Genomic DNA, 20,457 nt, shown 5'->3' on the forward strand with positions numbered 1-20,457 from the left:
TCTGCACGCTCCCAGAATCCAGCTAGGCTACATTTTATTGTATGTACAGATATTGTTTTTACATCACCACACGATCCCACGGGCAAAGTTGCTGTGACGTCATAATCGTCACACTTCTCCACCAGCACAGAGGCACCTACCCTTTTTCACACCGCCCCCAGGCAGCCATCTGACCACACAGGGAAAACAACTCAGACGACAGACGCATACTACAGCTATTCCCAGGGCTCGACAGTGCGACTAGGTACTCGCATTTGCGACTAAAAATATCACTGTGCAAGTTGTAAAATTACATTTGTAGCACAGGTGCGACTACAGGATTTGACCATTCAATCGTGATAAAGACAAGTCTCTGTCTACAGCAAGTGCACATTCTATTGTCACGGTTCTATACCGAAATTTATATTTGTTTTTGGCGATGTCGTTTGCCAAAAAGAGCAGAGCTACAAGCTAACAACGTGTCGAGGCTCAATGCGTTCATTTGAAGATCTGTCCCTTTGCTCCCACCGCACCGCCCCTCCCTGTGTTGCTGCTCAGTTCTCTTCTCTGTCAGCACTCAGCAGCGGAGCGAACAAAGCAGGGTAGCACAGAAGACAGAAGGACTTGCTAGGACCCCGACACGTTAAAACGGTTGAATACTAAAGTTATTTAGAAAGTTTGTAATGTTAAAACATCACTTGATATAACTTTTAACCAAACGTGGGTGAAACAGCTTGCAGCCACGCACTATCTATCTATCTATCTATCTATCTATCTATCTATCTATCTATCTATCTATCTATCTATCTATCTATCTATCTATCTATCTATCTATCTATCTATCTATCTATCTATCTATCTATCTGCATACCAAACTAATAGTCTATCAGTATAAAAACAAATTGATTATATAGATTATATAAAAATATGATGATCAATATTGTGATCATTTATGAAAAGATATTGTGATATAATATTTTGTCATATTGCCTGCCCCTACCTCATATCACTTTATTAAAGAAAAATTACACCTGTGTGAAGTGAGGGGCACTCTTATCATCATACATCATGATTTAATTTACGTAATATTTAGCAGAATTTTGACCTAATTTCGTTATCGCTTGGACACCCAGCAACATATCCATATCCACTTTTATGCCCAACCCAACTTCCCAAGACCATCTGTAAACAATTCCCCACACTGAACATAATTTGCTGTTCATATATTCAGAACGGGTAAGGACTAGTGTATATAAATGGATAAAACAGAATGAGAGCCATATGCATACATGTATATTACTGCAGGCTACATGTTGTTAATTAGCCTGGCTAATAAGCCAGACTAATATCACAAAAGTTGTTAATAATGGACGGCAGTGGCTCGAGGGTAGAGTGACCGGATGGCAACCACAAGGTTCCCAGTTCAAACCCGGGCTCCCCCCGAGTTAGTGTCGAAGTGTCCTTGAGCAAGACTCTGAACTTTTGCTAACACAAAGTGGGGCAAGGCAGCATTCTCTGCCGGTGCTCCTGCATTTGATTGGAATGAGCTCCTGCTCTGCCCTCCTTGGGTAAATTCAGGGAAATGATTTCCAGCACTTTAGTTCAACATGTAACTGTTTTAATTCTCTATCTTTTATAGTTCTAGTTTTCAGCATTTTCTGTATTCTGATGCATATATTTAATTTTGTAATTTTTGTATTTTGTTTCTGCTACATTGACAACGAGGGCCTAAATAAAGGTTATGATGAACCCCTAATTGCTCCTGATGTGCAGGTTGGTGCCTTGGCATGGTTTCCTCTGGCATTTGGTGTGAGTGAATGGGTGAATGTAATGCACAAATTCACCCAATCTCTGTAAAGCGCCTTGGATAAAGGCGCGATATAAATGCACCATTTGCCATTTATGATGCATTCAGGTATTCGCATGCTGGATGGAGATGTGACGGACATCGTGGAGGCCAAGTCTCTGGGCATCAGACCGGACTACATAGACATCTACAGCGCCAGCTGGGGCCCAGATGATGACGGCAAGACGGTGGACGGCCCCGGGCCCCTGGCCAAACAGGCCTTCGAGATGGGCATCAAAAAGGTTAGTTAGACCTGAGGACGATTGTAAAAAAAGAAGAAGAAAAGACTTCTAAATCCTGACAGTTTTCTGAAAAACCTATGTTTCTGTCAGTGGTGCTCAACCTTTTTCATGTCAAGGACCCCTAGAATTATCTGTATTTGGCCACCGGGCCCCATCTGAAAATATGTTGTTTCAGGGACTCCCCCAGAAGCAAAGATTTGAGTTAAAAACGTTTGCGTTGAAAGAATATATTCAAACATTTGGGCCACATTTTCACGATTTTTCAGAAATAGCAGACCTACAAGCTCGTAGCGCGGCCGCGCTATGCGCTTGTAGATCTGTTATTTTTCAATAGCTAAAGTATAACATAATGCTTAAAACAACAAAAGGGGTTTTCCCACCCAAAATGGGTTATAATGACCCGAGGCCATCTTAACAGTTTACAAATGTTACATTTGCATACTCTTGCGGTGTATACAGCAATTGGTATATAGATTTAACTGTATACAGCATTGGTATATAGATTTAACTGTATACGGCATTGTTATATAGATTTAACTACTGTATACAGCATTGTTATATAGATGTAACTGTGTATACAGCATTGTTATATAGATTTAACTGTGTATACAGCATTGTTATATAGATTTAACTGTGTATACAGCATTGTTATATAGATTTAACTGTGTATACAGCATTGTTATATAGATTTAACTGTGTATACAGCATTGTTATATAGATTTAACTACTGTATACAGCATTGTTATATAGATTTAACTGTGTATACAGTCAGCATTGGTATATAGATTTAACTGTGTATACAGCATTGGTATATAGATTTAACTGTGTATACAGCATTGGTGATAGAGGACCTAAGTCTGACATAATTTGCACGTCCTATCTGGGACTGGGTTGACTCTTTTTGTCTCCACCAGGCCGAAGGCATGTGGGGAGAGTATGTTTTGCACTCCGTCCGTCCGTGTGTGTGTCCGTGTGTGTGTGTGTCCGTGTGTGTGTCCGTGAACAGCTAATCTCGCCCACCGTTAACCCGGTCGATGCCATATTTTGCACACACACTCCCTGGATGCCAACGATGAACCTCTGCCCCAAACTTTCCAGAACAGCCTGTTATAGCGCCACCAGGAGGCCGCTTTGTGCAAAACAAGTTTTTGCACAGTACACCTACAGATTTTGTCCAAACATCACGCAAATTGGTACACAGTCTCTCTAGAGCCATTCAACGAAAAGGGTCTTTCAGATTTATCAGACTCCATCCTGATTGGTTAAGATTGGCTTCCAAAGTTCACAGGAGTGCTCAGTTTCAAACAAAATGCTGCAAATCATGAACACATCGCGTGATTTCCGTGAAATTGTGCACCCACATTCCCACTAGGCCGAGGACGAAATGCCACATGAACAATTTCAACTCAGCCTCAAGGTGGCGCTATAACTGGCCGAAAAGTGTTTTTACCTCTAACTGCACGGATCTGTGGATAACCTGGTGGAGACCTGTGCCCGGAAGGGCACTTTTTCTAGTTTCCACTGTTTTATATCGCATCAAATAAGAACAAAATTAAACAAATGATCCCGGCGGTTTGATAATGCATATGAAGAGTCTAGACGGCGAGAAAGCACTAATGTTAATGCTGCTGAATGAGGTAACATTTCGCCAGAAACGGTACTGTATCAAATATGACAAATATATAAATAGGAGTGAATGTCGTAAACGATACAGACCCACCTTGCTCCCCGACAGTTATTTTTGGACCACGATGCTCATATGAGACTATTCTAAGATGACCCCATGTTATTGTCCTCTTATTGTGCTCTATATCGGCGGTTTCCAAAGTGGGGTCCGGGGACCCCCAGGGGGTCCTTGAGGGAGTTCCAGGGGGTCCCCAGCTAAATAATAGTTTGGAACCAAATGGACCCTTATGGGTCTGTAACTCTGAGAGTGTACAAATGGAACCAAATGGACCCGTTAATTAACATAGCTTTTACAATATAAATTGGGGAGAGATAGAAATGCCATTAAATGGGGGTCCGTAGACTAATGCATGTCAAACTGGGGGTCCTTGAAATTAAACGGGTTGAGAATCTCTGCTAGAACCGTACAAATCTTCTCTTATGGGGGGTCCCTGGCATATCTTTTCAAATGGACGTACACAGGGTAATTAGTGTAAATTAGTGTCTTGCCGGGAAAGTTTGGGAACCACTTGCTGTTTAAACCTTGTTCCACATGCAGGGACGTAAAGGCTTGGGCTCCATCTTCGTGTGGGCGTCGGGCAACGGCGGTCGCGTCGGAGACCACTGCTCGTGCGACGGCTACATCAACAGCATCTACACCATCTCCATCTCCTCCGCCACGGAGAACGGCAACCGGCCCTGGTACCTGGAGGTGTGCAGCTCCACCCTCGCCACCACCTACAGCAGCGGAGAGTTCTATGACCGCAAGATAGTGAGTATGAGTCCTACGACCGCAAGATAGTGAGTACTGAGTCCTACGACCTCAAGATAGTGAGTATGAGTCCTACGACCGCAAGATAGTGAGTACTGAGTTCTACAACCTCAAGATAGTGAGTACTGAGTCTTACGACCTCAAGATATTGAGTACTGGATCAGTGTTGATGATTTAATCCAGTGGTTCCCAAAGTGGGGTCCGGGGACCCCCAGGGGTCCTTGAGGGAGTTCCATGGGGTCCCCATGCTAAATGATAGTTAGGAACCAAATGGACTCTTATGGGTCTGTAACTCTAATGAGTGTCAATTTGGGGGTTCTTGACATGAAAAAGTTTGGGAACCACTGGTTTTGTCTACTGACACTGTCTACTAAAACTGTGACGAAGAATGTTTGTCGAAACCAGACCCATTGAAGGAGAGTGAAGGAGCGACATCTCCGTTTACATCATCGGGCACGGTCTTCTACACATGCACGCATGGTCGCATGGTCGCACGCACGCACGCACGCACGCACGCACGCACGCACGCACGCACGCACGCACGCACGCACGCATGCACGCACGCACGCACGCACGCACGCACACACACACACGCACACACACACACACACACACACACACAGAGTGTCTCTCTGCTGTCCTTCTCCCATCCCTCATAATGTTTAACAAGCAGCCGTTAATGTGCTCCAGCATAAACACACTTTTTACTACATTCTATTTTAGGACCCTTTAATGCAAAATTGTCAGTGTTTTGTCATGGGGGCGGGGCTCATGTTCCACATTGGCAGCCATCAAATGAAACGGAACAGTCCTAATCCGTAACAATGAAATGTGCCGAAAAGGTTACTATAGTAAGTACATTTTATTTATTGAGCACTTTTCGAAACAAGGTTACAAATCTGTGCATTTGAAAACTATAAACCCTCCTGATTTTGGATGGGTTTTGGTGTATGTAACCAAATTTTTGTCCCAGCACAAACATTAAATTCCATTGACAATGAATGGACAATTTTGAGTGTTTGTGTAAACACAGACATTGAAGACGAAGGTGGGGACGCAAACTGAGATTGGCCGGAATGAGATGATGTATTATGATGTACGGTGTAATGTGTGAATGTTTTTTTAATCTCAGGTGACCACAGACCTGCGACATCGCTGCACCGACAGCCACACTGGAACGTCCGTCTCTGCTCCCATCGTGGCCGGGGTCATCGCTCTCGCTCTGGAGGCCAAGTCAGTACTGTCTCTGTCTCTGTCTCTGTCTCTGTCTCTGTCTGTCTCTCTCAATCTGTCTCCTGTACGTCTGTTTCGGTCTAATCCCGCTGTTTTATTTATGATGAAGTCTTATAATGTTGATTGCAGATTGCCGCGACGTCTCACGATCACTCATCTATCTCCTTAATTAGTGGATAAATTAATTGCAGAGCCATATTGTTCATAGCTTCACTACAGGCTGTCAGCGTAACTCTTTGCTTATTAATATTCAGTTGATATGAGTGATGTACCGAGGCCCTCCTGTCGGGTTTGTAACGGATGGGATTAACCCATTTAGACCTGAGGACGATTCTACAAATGCCTTCTGACAGTTTTCTAGGTCAGTGGTTCTCAAACATTTTCATGTCAAGGACCCCCCAAAATTATGTAATTGGCCGCCGACCCCCATCTGAAAATATGTTGTTCCAGGGACTTAAAAATGTTCAGTCTGAAAGAATATGTTCAAAGATTTGCGCCGCATTTTCACGATTTTTCTAAAATAGCAGGCCTACAAGCTTGTAGTGCGGCACTCAGTGCCGCACTATGAACTTGTAGATCTGCTATTTTTCAATAGCTAAAGTATAACATAATGCTTAAAACACCAAAAGGGGTTCCCGCCCAGATGGCATTAAGTGAAGCTTGCTTTATGAATGTGCGCCGTGCCGTGCGATGCTTTCACAGACACTATACTTCACCTTCCGTGAATGTAGCACATTTCTCCATTTCTCCCTTTCTTAAAAGTTTGTAAAAACAGTTCAGTCGGATAACTCACGATTAGATTTAACCAATATTTATTATAGAATGAATATACATGTGCATGTAATATTTTATCTTGGCGTTCGGCTCTGCTACATTTTTCTCCCTGCTCGGCACAATTAAACGGATCATTAATTATTTTTCTGCTAGGTCCGTATATTTACGGATGTGTATGTAATGGTTGAGCTCCAAGGCAGCTTTTAACATTGGTCCGATACAACGACGTTTGGTGAGTTGCTGGTTTCCTTTGAAACAGACTTGTGACAGAGAGAGAGAGAGAGAGAGAGAGAGAGAGAGAGAGAGAGAGAGAGAGAGAGAGAGAGAGAGAGAGAGAGAGAGAGAGAGAGAGAGAGAGAGAGAGAGAGAGAGAGAGAGAATTGAAACCCCCCCCCCCAACATGTCTTTTATTTTATTTTTTAAAGGGTTCGGCACAGAGTTTTCTCTGTGAGAAGTGCTATATAAATAAAATTGACTTACTTACTTACTTACTAAACACGGATGAAATTCACCCGAACACCTACCTGCCTGTAGGAAAAACCAGGGATGTGGGCAGGGAAACTTCTATGATGTCACTGAGCATCATGAAGGTACTGAAAGACCCACCCACCTCAGACATGAGCAACATTATGATGTCACTGAGCATCATGGAGGTACTGAAAGACCCACCCACCTCAGACATGAGCAACATTATGAAAATTACAAAAATGTAATCGTCCGGTTGAAAATCACCCGTGTTTAGTGCTCTAGGGGTAAATAACTTTTTCATTTGCCCTGAGATACAATATGAATACAAACTTGAGACTCAGAGGATAGTAGTTTCCGGCCTGGGCCGTGGGGGTCCACTAATGGGGGTCCACGGGCTGATTAGTGTCAATTTGGGGGTCCTTGACATGAAAAGGTTTGGGAACCACTGCTGTAAAAAGTCAACACCATCCTTTCCTTGAAGCTTCAGAATCATGACGCAGTGTATACCAGGCTGTTTGGCACGTATCCATTCATCCCAGGATGGCCCATTTTCAGTAAAAAAAAAGATTATTTCATACCAACCATATACGTTGGTCGTATTGGATAGACTTCAGCAATGATATCACTATCACCATGTCAAAAGAAAGTAGACCGCGCAGTCTGTCCTAGATAGATCAAGTATGTACTGTGTACTGTACTGTAGATAGATAAAGTATGTACTGTGTACTGCAGCCCTCTGATCTCATGGTGAGATGTATTTACTGTATATTTACTGTGTACTGTACTTGTGTACTGTATAAATGATGTACTTGTACTGTACTGCAGCCCTCTGATCTCATGGAGAGATGTACAGCACCTGCTAGTGAAGACCTCCAGACCTGTCCATCTGAAAGCCAACGACTGGAAGACCAACGCAGCTGGACACAGAGGTAACTTGCTAACCACTCAACCATTCAAGACCTTAACTCAATCTGTTTGAGATTTCTCGTATTTAGGTGCCTGTACTAAACCCACCTGTGCCGATGTAATTTCTTCCAGACAGCCACCTGGGTCATTTCTGGGTCATTTCTTCCAGTGATGTAATGTTTCTAGGTAATTTCCTCCAGTGATGTATGTTTCTAGGTCATTTCTTCCAGTGATGTAATGTTTCTAGGTCATTTCTTCCAGTGATGTAATGTTTCTAGGTAATTTCCTCCAGTGATGTAATGTTTCTAGGTCATTTCTTCCAGTGATGTAATGTTTCTAGGTCATTTCCTCCAGTGATGCAATGTTTCTAGGTCATTTCTTCCAGTGATGTAATGTTTCTAGGTCATTTCCTCCAGTGATGCAATGTTTCTAGGTCATTTCTTCCAGTGATGTAATGTTTCTAGGTCATTTCTTCCAGTGATGTAATGTTTCTAGGTCATTTCTTCCAGTGATGTAATGTTTCTAGGTCATTTATTCCAGTGATGTAATGTTTCTCATTTTCTTCCAGTGATGTAATGTTTCTAGGTCATTTATTCCAGTGATGTAATGTTTCTCATTTCTTCCAGTGATGTAATGTTTCTAGGTCATTTCCTCCAGTGATGTAATGTTTCTGGGTAATTTCTTCCAGTCAGCCACCTGTATGGTTTTGGACTGGTTGATGCAGAGGCCATGGTGGTCGAGGCTAAGAAGTGGAGGAGCGTTCCAGCCCAGCACACCTGTACACGCACATCTGACAGACGGCCCAGGTGAGATAACGACTTAACGAGCCCAGCACACCTGTACGCGCACATCTGACCGACGGCCCAGGTGCGATAATGAGCATGTCTGGCAGGTGAGATGCAACCAGATGCAACATTGCCTAAAGTTAGCCTGGCCGCAGCCAGAGTGCTTTCTGGTCTAGAGGGGCGGGTGCCGCATGGAGCAATGCACTGGATAATATTGGTTCACCGATTCAGACAAAATAGGGTTTTAAGATCACCCTAATATGGCGGCAGACGGCGAGGAGTCATTTCATTGACGGACCACGTAACCAAGCGTTACCTAGCGACGGGGACGCTGCTAGACGGTGGATATCAGAGAGATCATTCTGAATCAATAAATATAATTATAAAAATACCTTCTTGGCAACGAGTGCATTGGAAACTAGAAAATATCTCCCTCAGGGCACATGTGCCTCGGCCACGGGTCCAAAAGAACAGTCAGTGTGTGTGACACACACACACACACACACACACACATGGACGGACGGACGGACGGACGGAGTGCAAAACATACTCTCCCCATGCCTTCGGCCTGGTGGAGACAAAGGTGTCTCGGCAGCGAGTGACACTAATCATGCCGGCGTGTCCAGCGCAGTGCAGAGTTCTGTCTTGGTATCTGTGTGACATTATACCGTACGTGGCGTGCACAGACATTTAAAGGGGAAAAAAGGGCACCTTGTGCACCACGTGGAACCGGCCGGTTGCCTTAATAGTGTGAGATTTATAGTTTTTTGGGCCTAAATAATATATTAGAAGGTTTTTTATCGAGAATTGATCAATGTCACCATGGTCCACATACTGTACAGTGTACACACTTTCCCCCCAAAAGGCCACATTTGTCCCGAGGGAAATGGGCAGGGGGTGCTCTAGCACCCCCTAGTGTCTATCTGTGCACACCACTGTGTATACCGTAAATGGTCTCAACTTACCTCTGATCCTTTTTCTGCTCCTTGGTGCTGCTATGAATATTACCAACAGTTAATGTACATTCCTTAATTGACACACATTGTCCTACTGCAAAGCCTTAGTAGCGTTTGTCTCTTTAACAAATGACCCCATAATATCCCTATCATAGATAATGCATTGTTGAAGTTTACATAATATTTTTAATATGCAGTCAAAACAAACTTTATTAAAAGAGATCATGCTCATGGCAAGTGGTAGACGCTTAGCGCTGTTGTATCTTCATAAGGCTTCACCTTTTTAGAAAACCCATACTATATTGTCTGTCCTTCGTTTTAATAATAGAAGACACCTGAGGCGAAACTACACTATCACCATCGTTCACTGAAATAACAAATTAATTCCCTCGCATCGTCATATTATCGTCCCCGTGGGCGTTTGTTACACACCCAGCTCACATAACTGCCTGTGATGTGAATGCATTTGGAATACATTTCAGTCTTGTATACTGTACTTGAGAACAGTGGTGGAAAGTAATAAAGATAATTTAATACTAAAGACAAGGTGGCGATCCGAGCACTCAAAAGGTTAAAAATGAGGAGAGGGTGGATAAATATAGATGTACTTTATTTTTAAAACTATATATATTTGATAGTTATTACAGTTATAGTGCTAAAGTGTGAGCTCTTAAGTCCCCTAAGGCCCTTAAGTCTGCTAGTGAGTTCAAGATTTAATTCATATAACACGTTCAAACCTGTAAACAAGCCATCCCCTGTGCAATTCATGTCTGGATACAATTCAAGTGTGAAAGGTCTTATTCACTGCATATTGCACGACCGATTTTCTGCGTTGTAGAGTGGATAATAATAATAATTATGTTTTGTGCAGCGTTTTGGGTTTATTGTGTTTAATGGAGATGAATGGTACTGTATACAATGTTTGTACGTTTTACTGTCTCTGTGTGATTCCAAGAGGACATTGAACTTCAATTCAACCCATCATTAAACTGGGCTTGTATATATATACGAGCACACATCTTTAGAGAAACACAACGGTGGAGATGTTTGTTTTCATTGCCTCTTAAAGACAACACTTCACTCCCCCACCCGTGTAGAGTCTTTATAGTGGCAAATGGTTGCCAAAATTCCTCCGAAATGTTAGCCATGACGACAGACACAGAACACATTGCACATTTAATGTTTTTTTTCCTTCTTCCTAGTCATTGTTGGCCTGTTGGGTGACCTGACGTTAGGCCGATAATTTTTTTCCGTGATTTGTCCCGAAAAACAAAACGCAGAACACGCTGTTCAGATTTATTTTTTATTTAATTTTACTTCTATTTTCACATTGCAACTTTTCAGGAATAGAAAGCCTGCAGTTTCTATTAGCTTGGATTCCCCATCGATGAGGTCACTGGTGGACGGTTTTCTGAACTGCCCACAGCTGCCCACAGCCCTCCAATGAGACACAGCATTTTATCATGAACATTAATGAGGACCAATTAAATGAAGATAGGTTGAAAAGTGGTGAAGTGGTCCTTTAAGTACTGTACTTAACTACAATTTTGAGGTATTTGCACTTTACTTGAGTATTTCTGATTTCCAATACTTCTACTCGACTAAGATCTAAGAGGCAAATATTGTACTTTTTACTCCACTACATTTACATGATGAAACGGTTGTCCAACGCTCCACATTGTAAAGCGAGGCAACAAAGACATCACAGTGCTGCAGTCATGAATCATTAGCTTTTAAAGATTGTGAAAACAAAATATCTTATTTACCCTGTAGACTAAATGTATGAGGTGAAAATGCTGGGTGTAATGAAGTAATAAAGAGAGCCTATATTCTCTGAACAATTTACCAGTGGTGATGTTGAGATGATTTTACAGCACATCGATGTTAAAATGATTTTACAACACATCGTCCCTACTGTTATTTCCAGCCAAATGGGGCTCTGTTTTTATTGCCTTTTTATCCAGTTACAATCTTTCGCATAGAAACCTGGCCACACTGCAAATTCCCAATCAGACTAAACCAATCACCATCCCCACTCGAATCGCTTTCCAAAAACTATGAGCACACTCTGTGGCGTCCCCCGCTGTCTCTGTCGTGGCCCAGCGGGCGCCATTAAGCCATTGAGACCTGAGGACCACATTCTTCTAAATCATGACAAACCTGTTTCATGTTTCATGTCAAGGACCCAAAAAAGTATATGTATTTGGCCACAGACCATCCATCCATCCATCTTCAACCACTTATCCGTAGTCAGGTCGCTGGGGGCAACAGCTCCACCAGAGTGTTCCAGACTTCCCTCTCCAGACATTAGTGACTTCCTCCTGGGGGATCCGGAGACGTTCCAAGGCCAGTGAGCCGATGTGTTTCCTCCAACTGCGCCTTGGCCTGCCCCAGTGGGATGTGCCTCAAGGACCTCCCTAGGGAGACGTCCGAGAGGCATCCTAACCAGATGCCCGAACCAGCTAAGCTGGCTTCTTTCCAGGCGAAGAAGCAGTGACTCTAGTCCGAGTCTCTCTCGTGTGACTGAACTTCTCACCCTATCTAAGGGAGATGCCAGCCACCTAATTTCGGCCGCTTGTATTCGCGACCTTATTCTTTGGGTCATGACCCACACTTCATGACCATAGGTGAGAGTAGAAACGAAGATTGTTGTGATTGAAGATTGCTTGGCCACAGACCCCCATCTGAAAATATGTTGTTCTAGGTACCACCCAGAAGCAAAGATTTGAGTTAAAAAACGTTCACTGGGAAATAATATATATTCAAAGATTTGCACACATTTTCACAGTCTAATTCTTTTTCTTGAGAGCTTGCAGGTCTGCTATTTTTCAACAGCTAAAGTTTAATATAATATGTTTTAAAGCTAAGGTGAACCCAAAATGTAATTGGCTGCTGACCCCCATGAAAATATGTTGTTCAGGGAGCCCCCCCAGAAGCAAATATTTGAGTTAAACAGTTCGCGGTGAAAGAATATATATATTAAAAGATTTGCACACATTTCACAAAATAGCAGATCTACAAGCTCGTAGCGTGGCACTCGGTGCTTGTATCTGCTATTTTTCAATAGCTACAGTAAAGTGTAACATAATGCTTAAAACACCAAAAGAGGTTCCCGTCCTTGAATGGGTTAAGACACATAAAGTCGAGTATGTTCTGAGGGGCGTGGCTACCGTTGCAGTCTATGATCGGGACCACCCCCCCGCTCGAGTCAAAATAAAAACCAACGAAGAAGAAGAGGGGAAGTCCCGCCTCGTTGTCTGGGCCAGCCAATGTCCAGCTGGGCCCAAACGGATCTAGAAAGATGGCGATTTACTGACATCTTTCGTCCATATCAGACCCGGAGAACGCTTTGTCCATATTTGTTTACAGTCTATGGTCCTGACTGACTGAGAGAGTTAAATTTTCGCTAGAAACAGACAATAATGCAGAGACAGCTGCATACAAGGACATACATAGTTCAGGTGCAGCAAAGTTACATCCACAAAATCAAGGAATATGTCGCGACTCGCGATACAACAAGAATGTCATGTCACCCAGCAATCCATGGGCCCAAGTAGTGTAGGCAAGCATCCTAAGTTCGAAAACCCCTCCAACAACCAGTCCGCGGGTATGTCTCAGGCTGGACCACCAGAGGAAACAATGTCCCAGTCCACTCCTGCATCGCCGCCCGGTGTCATATCGTTCCCGGTAGCGTGGCTGATCCGATGGGCCCAAAATCCACCCACTGTTGTTCCGACAGCGGACGGACACACCGCTAGAAGGCCAGGTCCAACGCCTCTCTTCCCAGTAGCTGCTCATGGGAAGGTCCACCAACCAGCACCGGCTGTTGGTATACTCCATGGGTGAGCAGTGCCTTGTAGTATGCAAGCTTGGTGTTGAAGCACACAGTGTCCACAGAGGTTGCAAATGCATCTTAAATCTGCACCCACTAAATTAACGATGGTAATTACAACGGAGCAGTTTAACGTCATGCTCAACACACACACACACACACACACACACACGCGTGTGCGTGTGCGCACGTGTGTGTGATCAGTGTGCTGACGGCATTGCCCCCCTCCCTTGCATCTGTCTTTTTCCCCGATTGTGCTGTTCCATACAGTATAGCCATCCAGATAAATATCAAACATGTTTGAAAATGATCAGATCAACTGAGTGTTCAGATTGGATCATTGAACACTCATAGATCAATGGGATTGCTACTAATTTAAATAATTCGCATCTCACTCACACTGCAAGGATGTTTTTTGCGTGACGTTTTTTTTGTGCTGATTTCGGATCCACAAAACGCACGAAAAAAAACACGCTCTGTGTGCAAACTCCTTTAGTCTTGCCGCCCATGACTGTCTCTGTATCAAAAAGAGTCGCATGTATTGAATACCGCAACATCGCAATATATCGAATATCGTGATACTATCAGTATTGAGGGCCTAATATCGTCACAGATGTCGTATTGTGACGTAGCCATATCGTCCCACCCCGAGTTCTGACCTTCCCAAAACAAAACGCACGGTGGGGCACGGTGGCACAGTTGGTAGTGCTGTCACCTCACAGCTAGAAGGTCCTGGGTTCGATTCCCGCTCGGGGCGCTGTGGGTGCTGGCGGCGTGTTTCCTCCTCCGCGCCATCAGTGCCCATACCCGAAGGCGGGGTTGGCGAAAGGGCCTTTCTGTGTGGAGTTTGCATATTCTCCCCGTGTCCCCTAGGGTAGGTACCCTCACAAAAACATGCAGTAATCCTGGTCACTAAACTGCCTCCCCCTGGCCAGCCGGGGCGCCTGATGGAGGGGAAAGGAACTGGTTGGAATAACGTGTTCCTTCCACGCGCTACGTCCAACCAGGGAAACTCCCCCCTGTCAGGTGTAAAGGAGCAACTTGGACACTCAAGCATGAAGGAAGCATGAGTTAAGTCCGTTGCTCTCCCTAGGTTGGCGGAGGGTGTGTAGAGCCCAGGATCACATCACAGGATGATTGACACAGGGGTGAAAAATGGGTTACAAAATCGTGGGACAAAAAATATAAATTAGAAAAAAGAAAAAAAAACGCCAGCCAACACAAAGCCTGGTCTGTGTGTCATTTGCGTCTTTGTAGAAAGTCGTTAGAGTGTGATAATAATGACCTTGTAGAAAGTCGTTAGAGTGTGATAATGACCTTGTAGAAAGTCGTTAGAGTGTGATAATGACCTTGTAGAAAGTCGTTAGAGTGTGTTAATGAAAATGCTAATGTGTTTTGTCACATGTTCCTGTGTTGTTGTTATTGTGTTGCTGTGGTGGCTTCGTGGTGGGTGACGTCATATTGCCATACCTGCTGAAGCAGGGTGGTACTATAGGGGGTAAATGGTGCATTTATATAGCGCCTTTATCCAAGGCGCTTTACATAGATTGTGCATTACATTCACCCATTGAAGCTTAGTATATCCATCTGATCAAAACCACAGAGAGAACCACCTAGATTAGCAGATACGAGGCATTCTTTCTGCAGCGGTAAACAGGGAAGTGAACGGCAGCGCGGATGAACGAAGATCGGTGGCCTTGGAGTATGGTGGCCTTGGAGTCCAACTCAAAAGGAAAAAAAAACTGAATATTCTTCTCTCGTCTGATATCAATGCAAAATTCCAAATGCGCTAGGATGTGTAGTGTACACATGTCAAAGCACCCTGTCGGTTGGATTGCTTATGGGCACGTCGGATGGACGGAACCTGTTAATGGTCAAAGTGGTTAAACGCTGTATGGTGATTCAGCCTTCCAGGTCCTAATGGGATGAATGTCTCTTTTTCTGTGTGTGGTTTTGAGCTTCCATTCCAGGTACATCGGTACATCCACACTGACCAGAGCCTGAACTTGTGTTCACACACACATACACACAAACACACACACACCTGCATCTCTCTATCAACTACTGAGTTGCGTAGAGAAGGAGAGAGCTATTGCCAGATTTCTTTGTGCTTTGATCGTCAGAGCATATATTTAATTGGTCGTTTATTAGATTGATTGCACCTGCTATAGCTATACGTTATCCGTCTCTCAACTCACCCATGCAAAAAGTGTTGTTTCATCGGCTACTGTACACATTTTGGTTGGAAATACTGTACCAAGGAAAACCATGCAGGCAAGTTATAGGCTATAAAAGTTTAAGGGGATAGATTCTCGATGAACATTATAGCGATAATAGGTATTCAGTCCAAGTGTGTGTATGTGTGTGTGTGTGTGTGTGTGTGTCTTTTTCTCAGTCCCCGATTGTGCTGTTCCATACAGTATAGCGATCCAGATAAATAAATATCAAACATGTTTGAAAATGATCAGATCAACTGAGTGTTCAGATTGGATTTTTTACTCTCATGTATACCTGTTCACAAGATATAACAATAAAGTACAACCTTGACTGCTTCCTCTCCAGGTACATCCGAGCGGAGCAGAGCCTGAACAGCAGCCTGGTGACCTCGGGGTGCTCGGAGCACCCTGAGCAGCAAGTGACCTTCCTGGAGCACGTGGTAGTCAAGGTCACTGTCGTCCACGCACGGCGCGGAGACCTGGAGATCAACCTCTACTCCCCGTCTGGGACCAGGTCACAGTTGCTGGCCAAGAGGTGAGGGGCACGTGAAGTAAATATTCCTACTTCAAGTACACTAAACTAAACTTAGACAAAATAGACAAATAAGGCTGAAGAGTTGGCGTCAAAGCCTCAGACGGTGGATGAGGAAAAACACGCAGAGATGTGACCTGAAGATCCATGGATTGTATTTATTGCAGTCAGACCAAGAACACAGCAGAGAGCTTCCCCGTGGACCAGGCTTGGCCCACGGGAGCCTAACCACCTCTGTGGCTAGCCTGCTATAAGACTTCCCTAACATTATTTTCAGGTGCTTATATGCTCACATCAAACATTGGTGTCCCTGGGAGGACAGACGGTATTTTTACATACGAATGTCATTGAGATGCAGATAGAGTGACGTATGAGACTTAATCAAGTGACCTCTTGGTTGTAACAATAGCATGCTAATTCCTCTCACACCCGGCAGAGCCAGGCTACTTACTATCTACAATGGGCTAGACTTACAGATTGCCAATATCGACTTTAGTATAGTAGAATTATTCGTCCTGCAGATACGACACACGCACGCACGCACGCACACACACACACACACACACACACACACACACACACACACACACACACACACACACACACACACACATGCACTCGGGACTCAACCACTAATTGTTTCTCTTCATCACACCAGAGAGATAGCCAAGTTGTCAGGAACGTCGTTGGCCTTGAATTATAGAAGCTGCAGGGTAACGGTATGGATTATGGACACTATCTGACACTAAACCTTTTACAAACTGACAGGCAGATTTACAGATTAATTTCCTCCCATTGAAGTAGAATGGCTCAGTCTCCTCATGCTGTACACCAGACACAGCTGGTGTAGCGCGGAGTCATTTGGACTGGGACAGAGCTCGTTTACAAATCGGGGCTGTGCCTGACAAAGAGTATAGAGATGTTGCGCTTCGTTTAGGCATCGCCACCCGTTGTTCTCCCCTGAGCGAGCCCCAGGGATTTGTGAGTTGTGCTGTAATCAAACTGCAAGCTGTTTATCCCATTCCTGAGGCCGATTCTAAAGTTAAATCCTAACAGTTTTCTGAAAAACCTGTTTCTATGTCAGTGGTGCTCAACCTTTTTCATGTCAAGGACCCCCAGAATTATCGGTATTCGGCCGCCGACCCTCATCTGAAAATATGTTGTTCCAGAAGCAAAGATTTGAGTTCAAAACATTCACTCTGAAAGGATATATATTCAAAGATTTGCACCACATTTCACGATTTTTCAAAAGTATCAGCTCTACAAGCTTGTATTAATACATTTACCCAAAAGTGACAACCAATCAAAGTATTGCCTTGCTTACGGTAATGAAAGTATTCCAATTGGCCCCGCAGAGCGCAAAGAGTCGCCTCGGAGACAAGAAAGTGAGTGTCAAATGCAATCAATTTTCAAATGGAATCCATTTTCGGGTCTATTTCTCGCTTAAAATGTTTTCAAAAACATTCTTGAAAGCATGTTGTGTAGTTAAATGACATTGTGTGTTAGTGGGTACAGCATAGAATTCAAGCAGCGCAGCGGCTGCAGCCAGGTGCTCCGTGCCTTTGATTAGCCAGCGGTCTGTTATCCAGAATAACACACAGCTGAATTGGAAAGAATATAAAATTTTCAGGCAATTAAGAAAACCTCATATTTTGAAAACAAAGTAACACTGCTTCATCAATGTTGGTATTGTGACTTCATATATTGTCAATTACTTGCATTGAGAGGAAGAAGTGGTGGAGTTAGCTGCTTTAGCAGACATTTTGAAGGTCCAATGGAGTTAAGAGGTTTTGTCCAAAGTGTTTTTTTACTACTTTCCATTGGTTCAATATGTTCGAAACAACACACAGACATAAGGGTGTTCAATAGCACTGATTTATAAAAAGAAACATGGAGTTAGGGTTTCCTCCCGACAGCAACGATACACAGGATGTTTTTCTGTTATATACTGTTTATACATACAGGTTGTTTTTCTGATATATACTGTTTATACATACAGGTTGTTTTTCTGTTATATACTGTTTATGTATACAGGTTGTTTTTCTGTTATATACTGTTTATGTATACAGGTTGTTTTTCTGTTATATACTGTTTATACATACAGGTTGTTTTTCTGTTATATACTGTTTATACATACAGGTTGTTTTTCTGTTATATACTGTTTATACATACAGGTTGTTTTTCTGTTATATACTGTTTATGTATACAGGTTGTTTTTCTGTTATATACTGTTTATGTATACAGGTTGTTTTTCTGATATATACTGTTTATGTATACAGGTTGTTTTTCTGATATATACTGTTTATGTATACAGGTTGTTTTTCTGTTATATACTGTTTATGTATACAGGTTGTTTTTCTGATATATACTGTTTATGTATACAGGTTGTTTTTCTTATAACTGTTTATGCATACAGGTTGTTTTTCTATATACTGTTTATGTATACAGGTTGTTTTTCTGTTATATACTGTTTATACATGTATACAGGTTGTTTTTCTTATAACTGTTTATGCATACAGGTTGTTTTTCTGTTATATACTGTTTATGTATACAGGTTGTTTTTCTGTTATATACTGTTTATACATTGTGGGGTCTCGCGAGCGACACCCCGCGATGGTAAGTGCGTTGCCAGGGCAACCAGACACGCTGTCAGACAGAAGACGCCTCGGACCGTTAGGAACGCCCTCGGGCGCCTAATAGGGAATGTATACGTCCCGAATCTCCTCCTCCGCCAGATTGAGCTGATGGACCGACCGCAAATCAGCAAGCAGCCACACCCGTCATATAAAAGGAAGACTCAGTCTACGTCTGACAGCGGCTGGTTCTCACACACACGCTCATGGAGGCACGCACAGCAAACCGTCGGGGGGTAAGAAGACACACACACTCCCACCGAACACACACTCATGTGTATAGCTCTGCATGTCTTAACTGTCACTCTCCTCTCGTCACAGGCTTTTAGGAACGGTCCAGGAAATGTCCGAGGGACAGAGACTATCGGACTGTATGAATGAAATATAGGAACAGGAGTTCCAGTTCCCGCGTATCGCGCTGCGGGAGGGGGGCAGCCCTGCCACAACGACGAAGACGGGGAAACTACAAATAATAAGGTCGGAAAGAAACCTATAATTCTGAGACATTGCATTGAGCCCTGTCTAGCAAACAGGCGCTCATTATATACGCCGGATCGGCTGAACGGCTTGTGCTCTCTCGGAGCTGAACCCCCGCTATGGGAGAAGACCCGCTACAGTTAAAGATAAAGACCGATGACGTCACGAAGCAAGGCATCGCCGTCACCTCTTATCGTTTATTAGAAACCAAAGCCCTCCAGTGAGGAGCGAGCTATCAGAGACTGTACAAACCTGAGTTGAAATCTAATCTTCTGTTCTCATCCTTCTCCAGGCTGTGGAAGACGCCTGTGAAACAAATACTGTATGGAATATAATTTATCCGAAACCTACGTGGGGTTTCTCCTGTCTGCTGTATGATTTATTGCTAAACCAATAAAAAGCCGTTTGAAACTGCTGCAATCCCCTGTTCCGCCTGCTCATTGAACACAGACACCCCACAACATGTATACAGGTTGTTTTTCTGATATATACTGTTTATGTATACAGGTTGTTTTTCTGATACTGTTTATGTATACAGGTTGTTTTTCTGATATATACTGTTTATGTATACAGGTTGTTTTTCTGATATATACTGTTTATGTATACAGGTTGTTTTTCTGATATATACTGTTTATATATACAGGTTGTTTTTCTGTTATATACTGTTTATACATGTATACAGGTTGTTTTTCTGATATATACTGTTTATGTATACAGGTTGTTTTTCTGATATATGGAGTTGGATCAACTGATGTTCAGGAGGCGGAGAAACACACCTTGACCATGCCCTCATGCCATCCTCCGCCCTCCTTGCCAATCTACCCAGCCTACTTATACCCGCCTCAGACAACCCAGCATCCTCTATGCTTTTCGTATGCTCGTACACGCTACACGCACGTACCCTTCATACAAGCAACAGAAAGAAAAAACCAGCAACGCAAAAACAAGCGGCTCACCTGCCATGGATTTTTCCACCTCGGGCTCGGACGGCGATCCTCCCGCGGACGCTCAGGGGAGCCCAACGCTCATCCCCGACACCACGTCCAGCGACGATGATGACAGCCGTCCCACCACAGCCCCCCAGGCCGCCGCCTCCCAGCCATCCAGGCTCAGCCTCAAACAGAGCCGTATTCGGAACCGC

The 20,457-nt window shown here is 43.6% G+C and overlaps 1 protein-coding gene across 1 annotated transcript in view; it reads left to right on the plus strand.

Moving 5' to 3' along the window:
• Positions 1-20,457, plus strand: part of pcsk6 (proprotein convertase subtilisin/kexin type 6) — a 79,451-nt gene that overhangs the window by 28,345 nt on the left and 30,649 nt on the right. Inside the window, exons 7-12 of the mRNA XM_083792301.1 lie at positions 1,895-2,067; positions 4,292-4,504; positions 5,637-5,737; positions 7,805-7,908; positions 8,574-8,691; positions 16,021-16,209. Coding sequence (XP_083648427.1) covers positions 1,895-2,067; positions 4,292-4,504; positions 5,637-5,737; positions 7,805-7,908; positions 8,574-8,691; positions 16,021-16,209 — 898 coding nt within the window. The remainder of the gene's footprint in view (positions 1-1,894; positions 2,068-4,291; positions 4,505-5,636; positions 5,738-7,804; positions 7,909-8,573; positions 8,692-16,020; positions 16,210-20,457) is intronic.

The sequence above is a fragment of the Protomyctophum parallelum genome, assembly GCF_964188405.1.
Source record: "Protomyctophum parallelum genome assembly, chromosome: 2".
Lineage (NCBI taxonomy): Eukaryota > Metazoa > Chordata > Actinopteri > Myctophiformes > Myctophidae > Protomyctophum > Protomyctophum parallelum.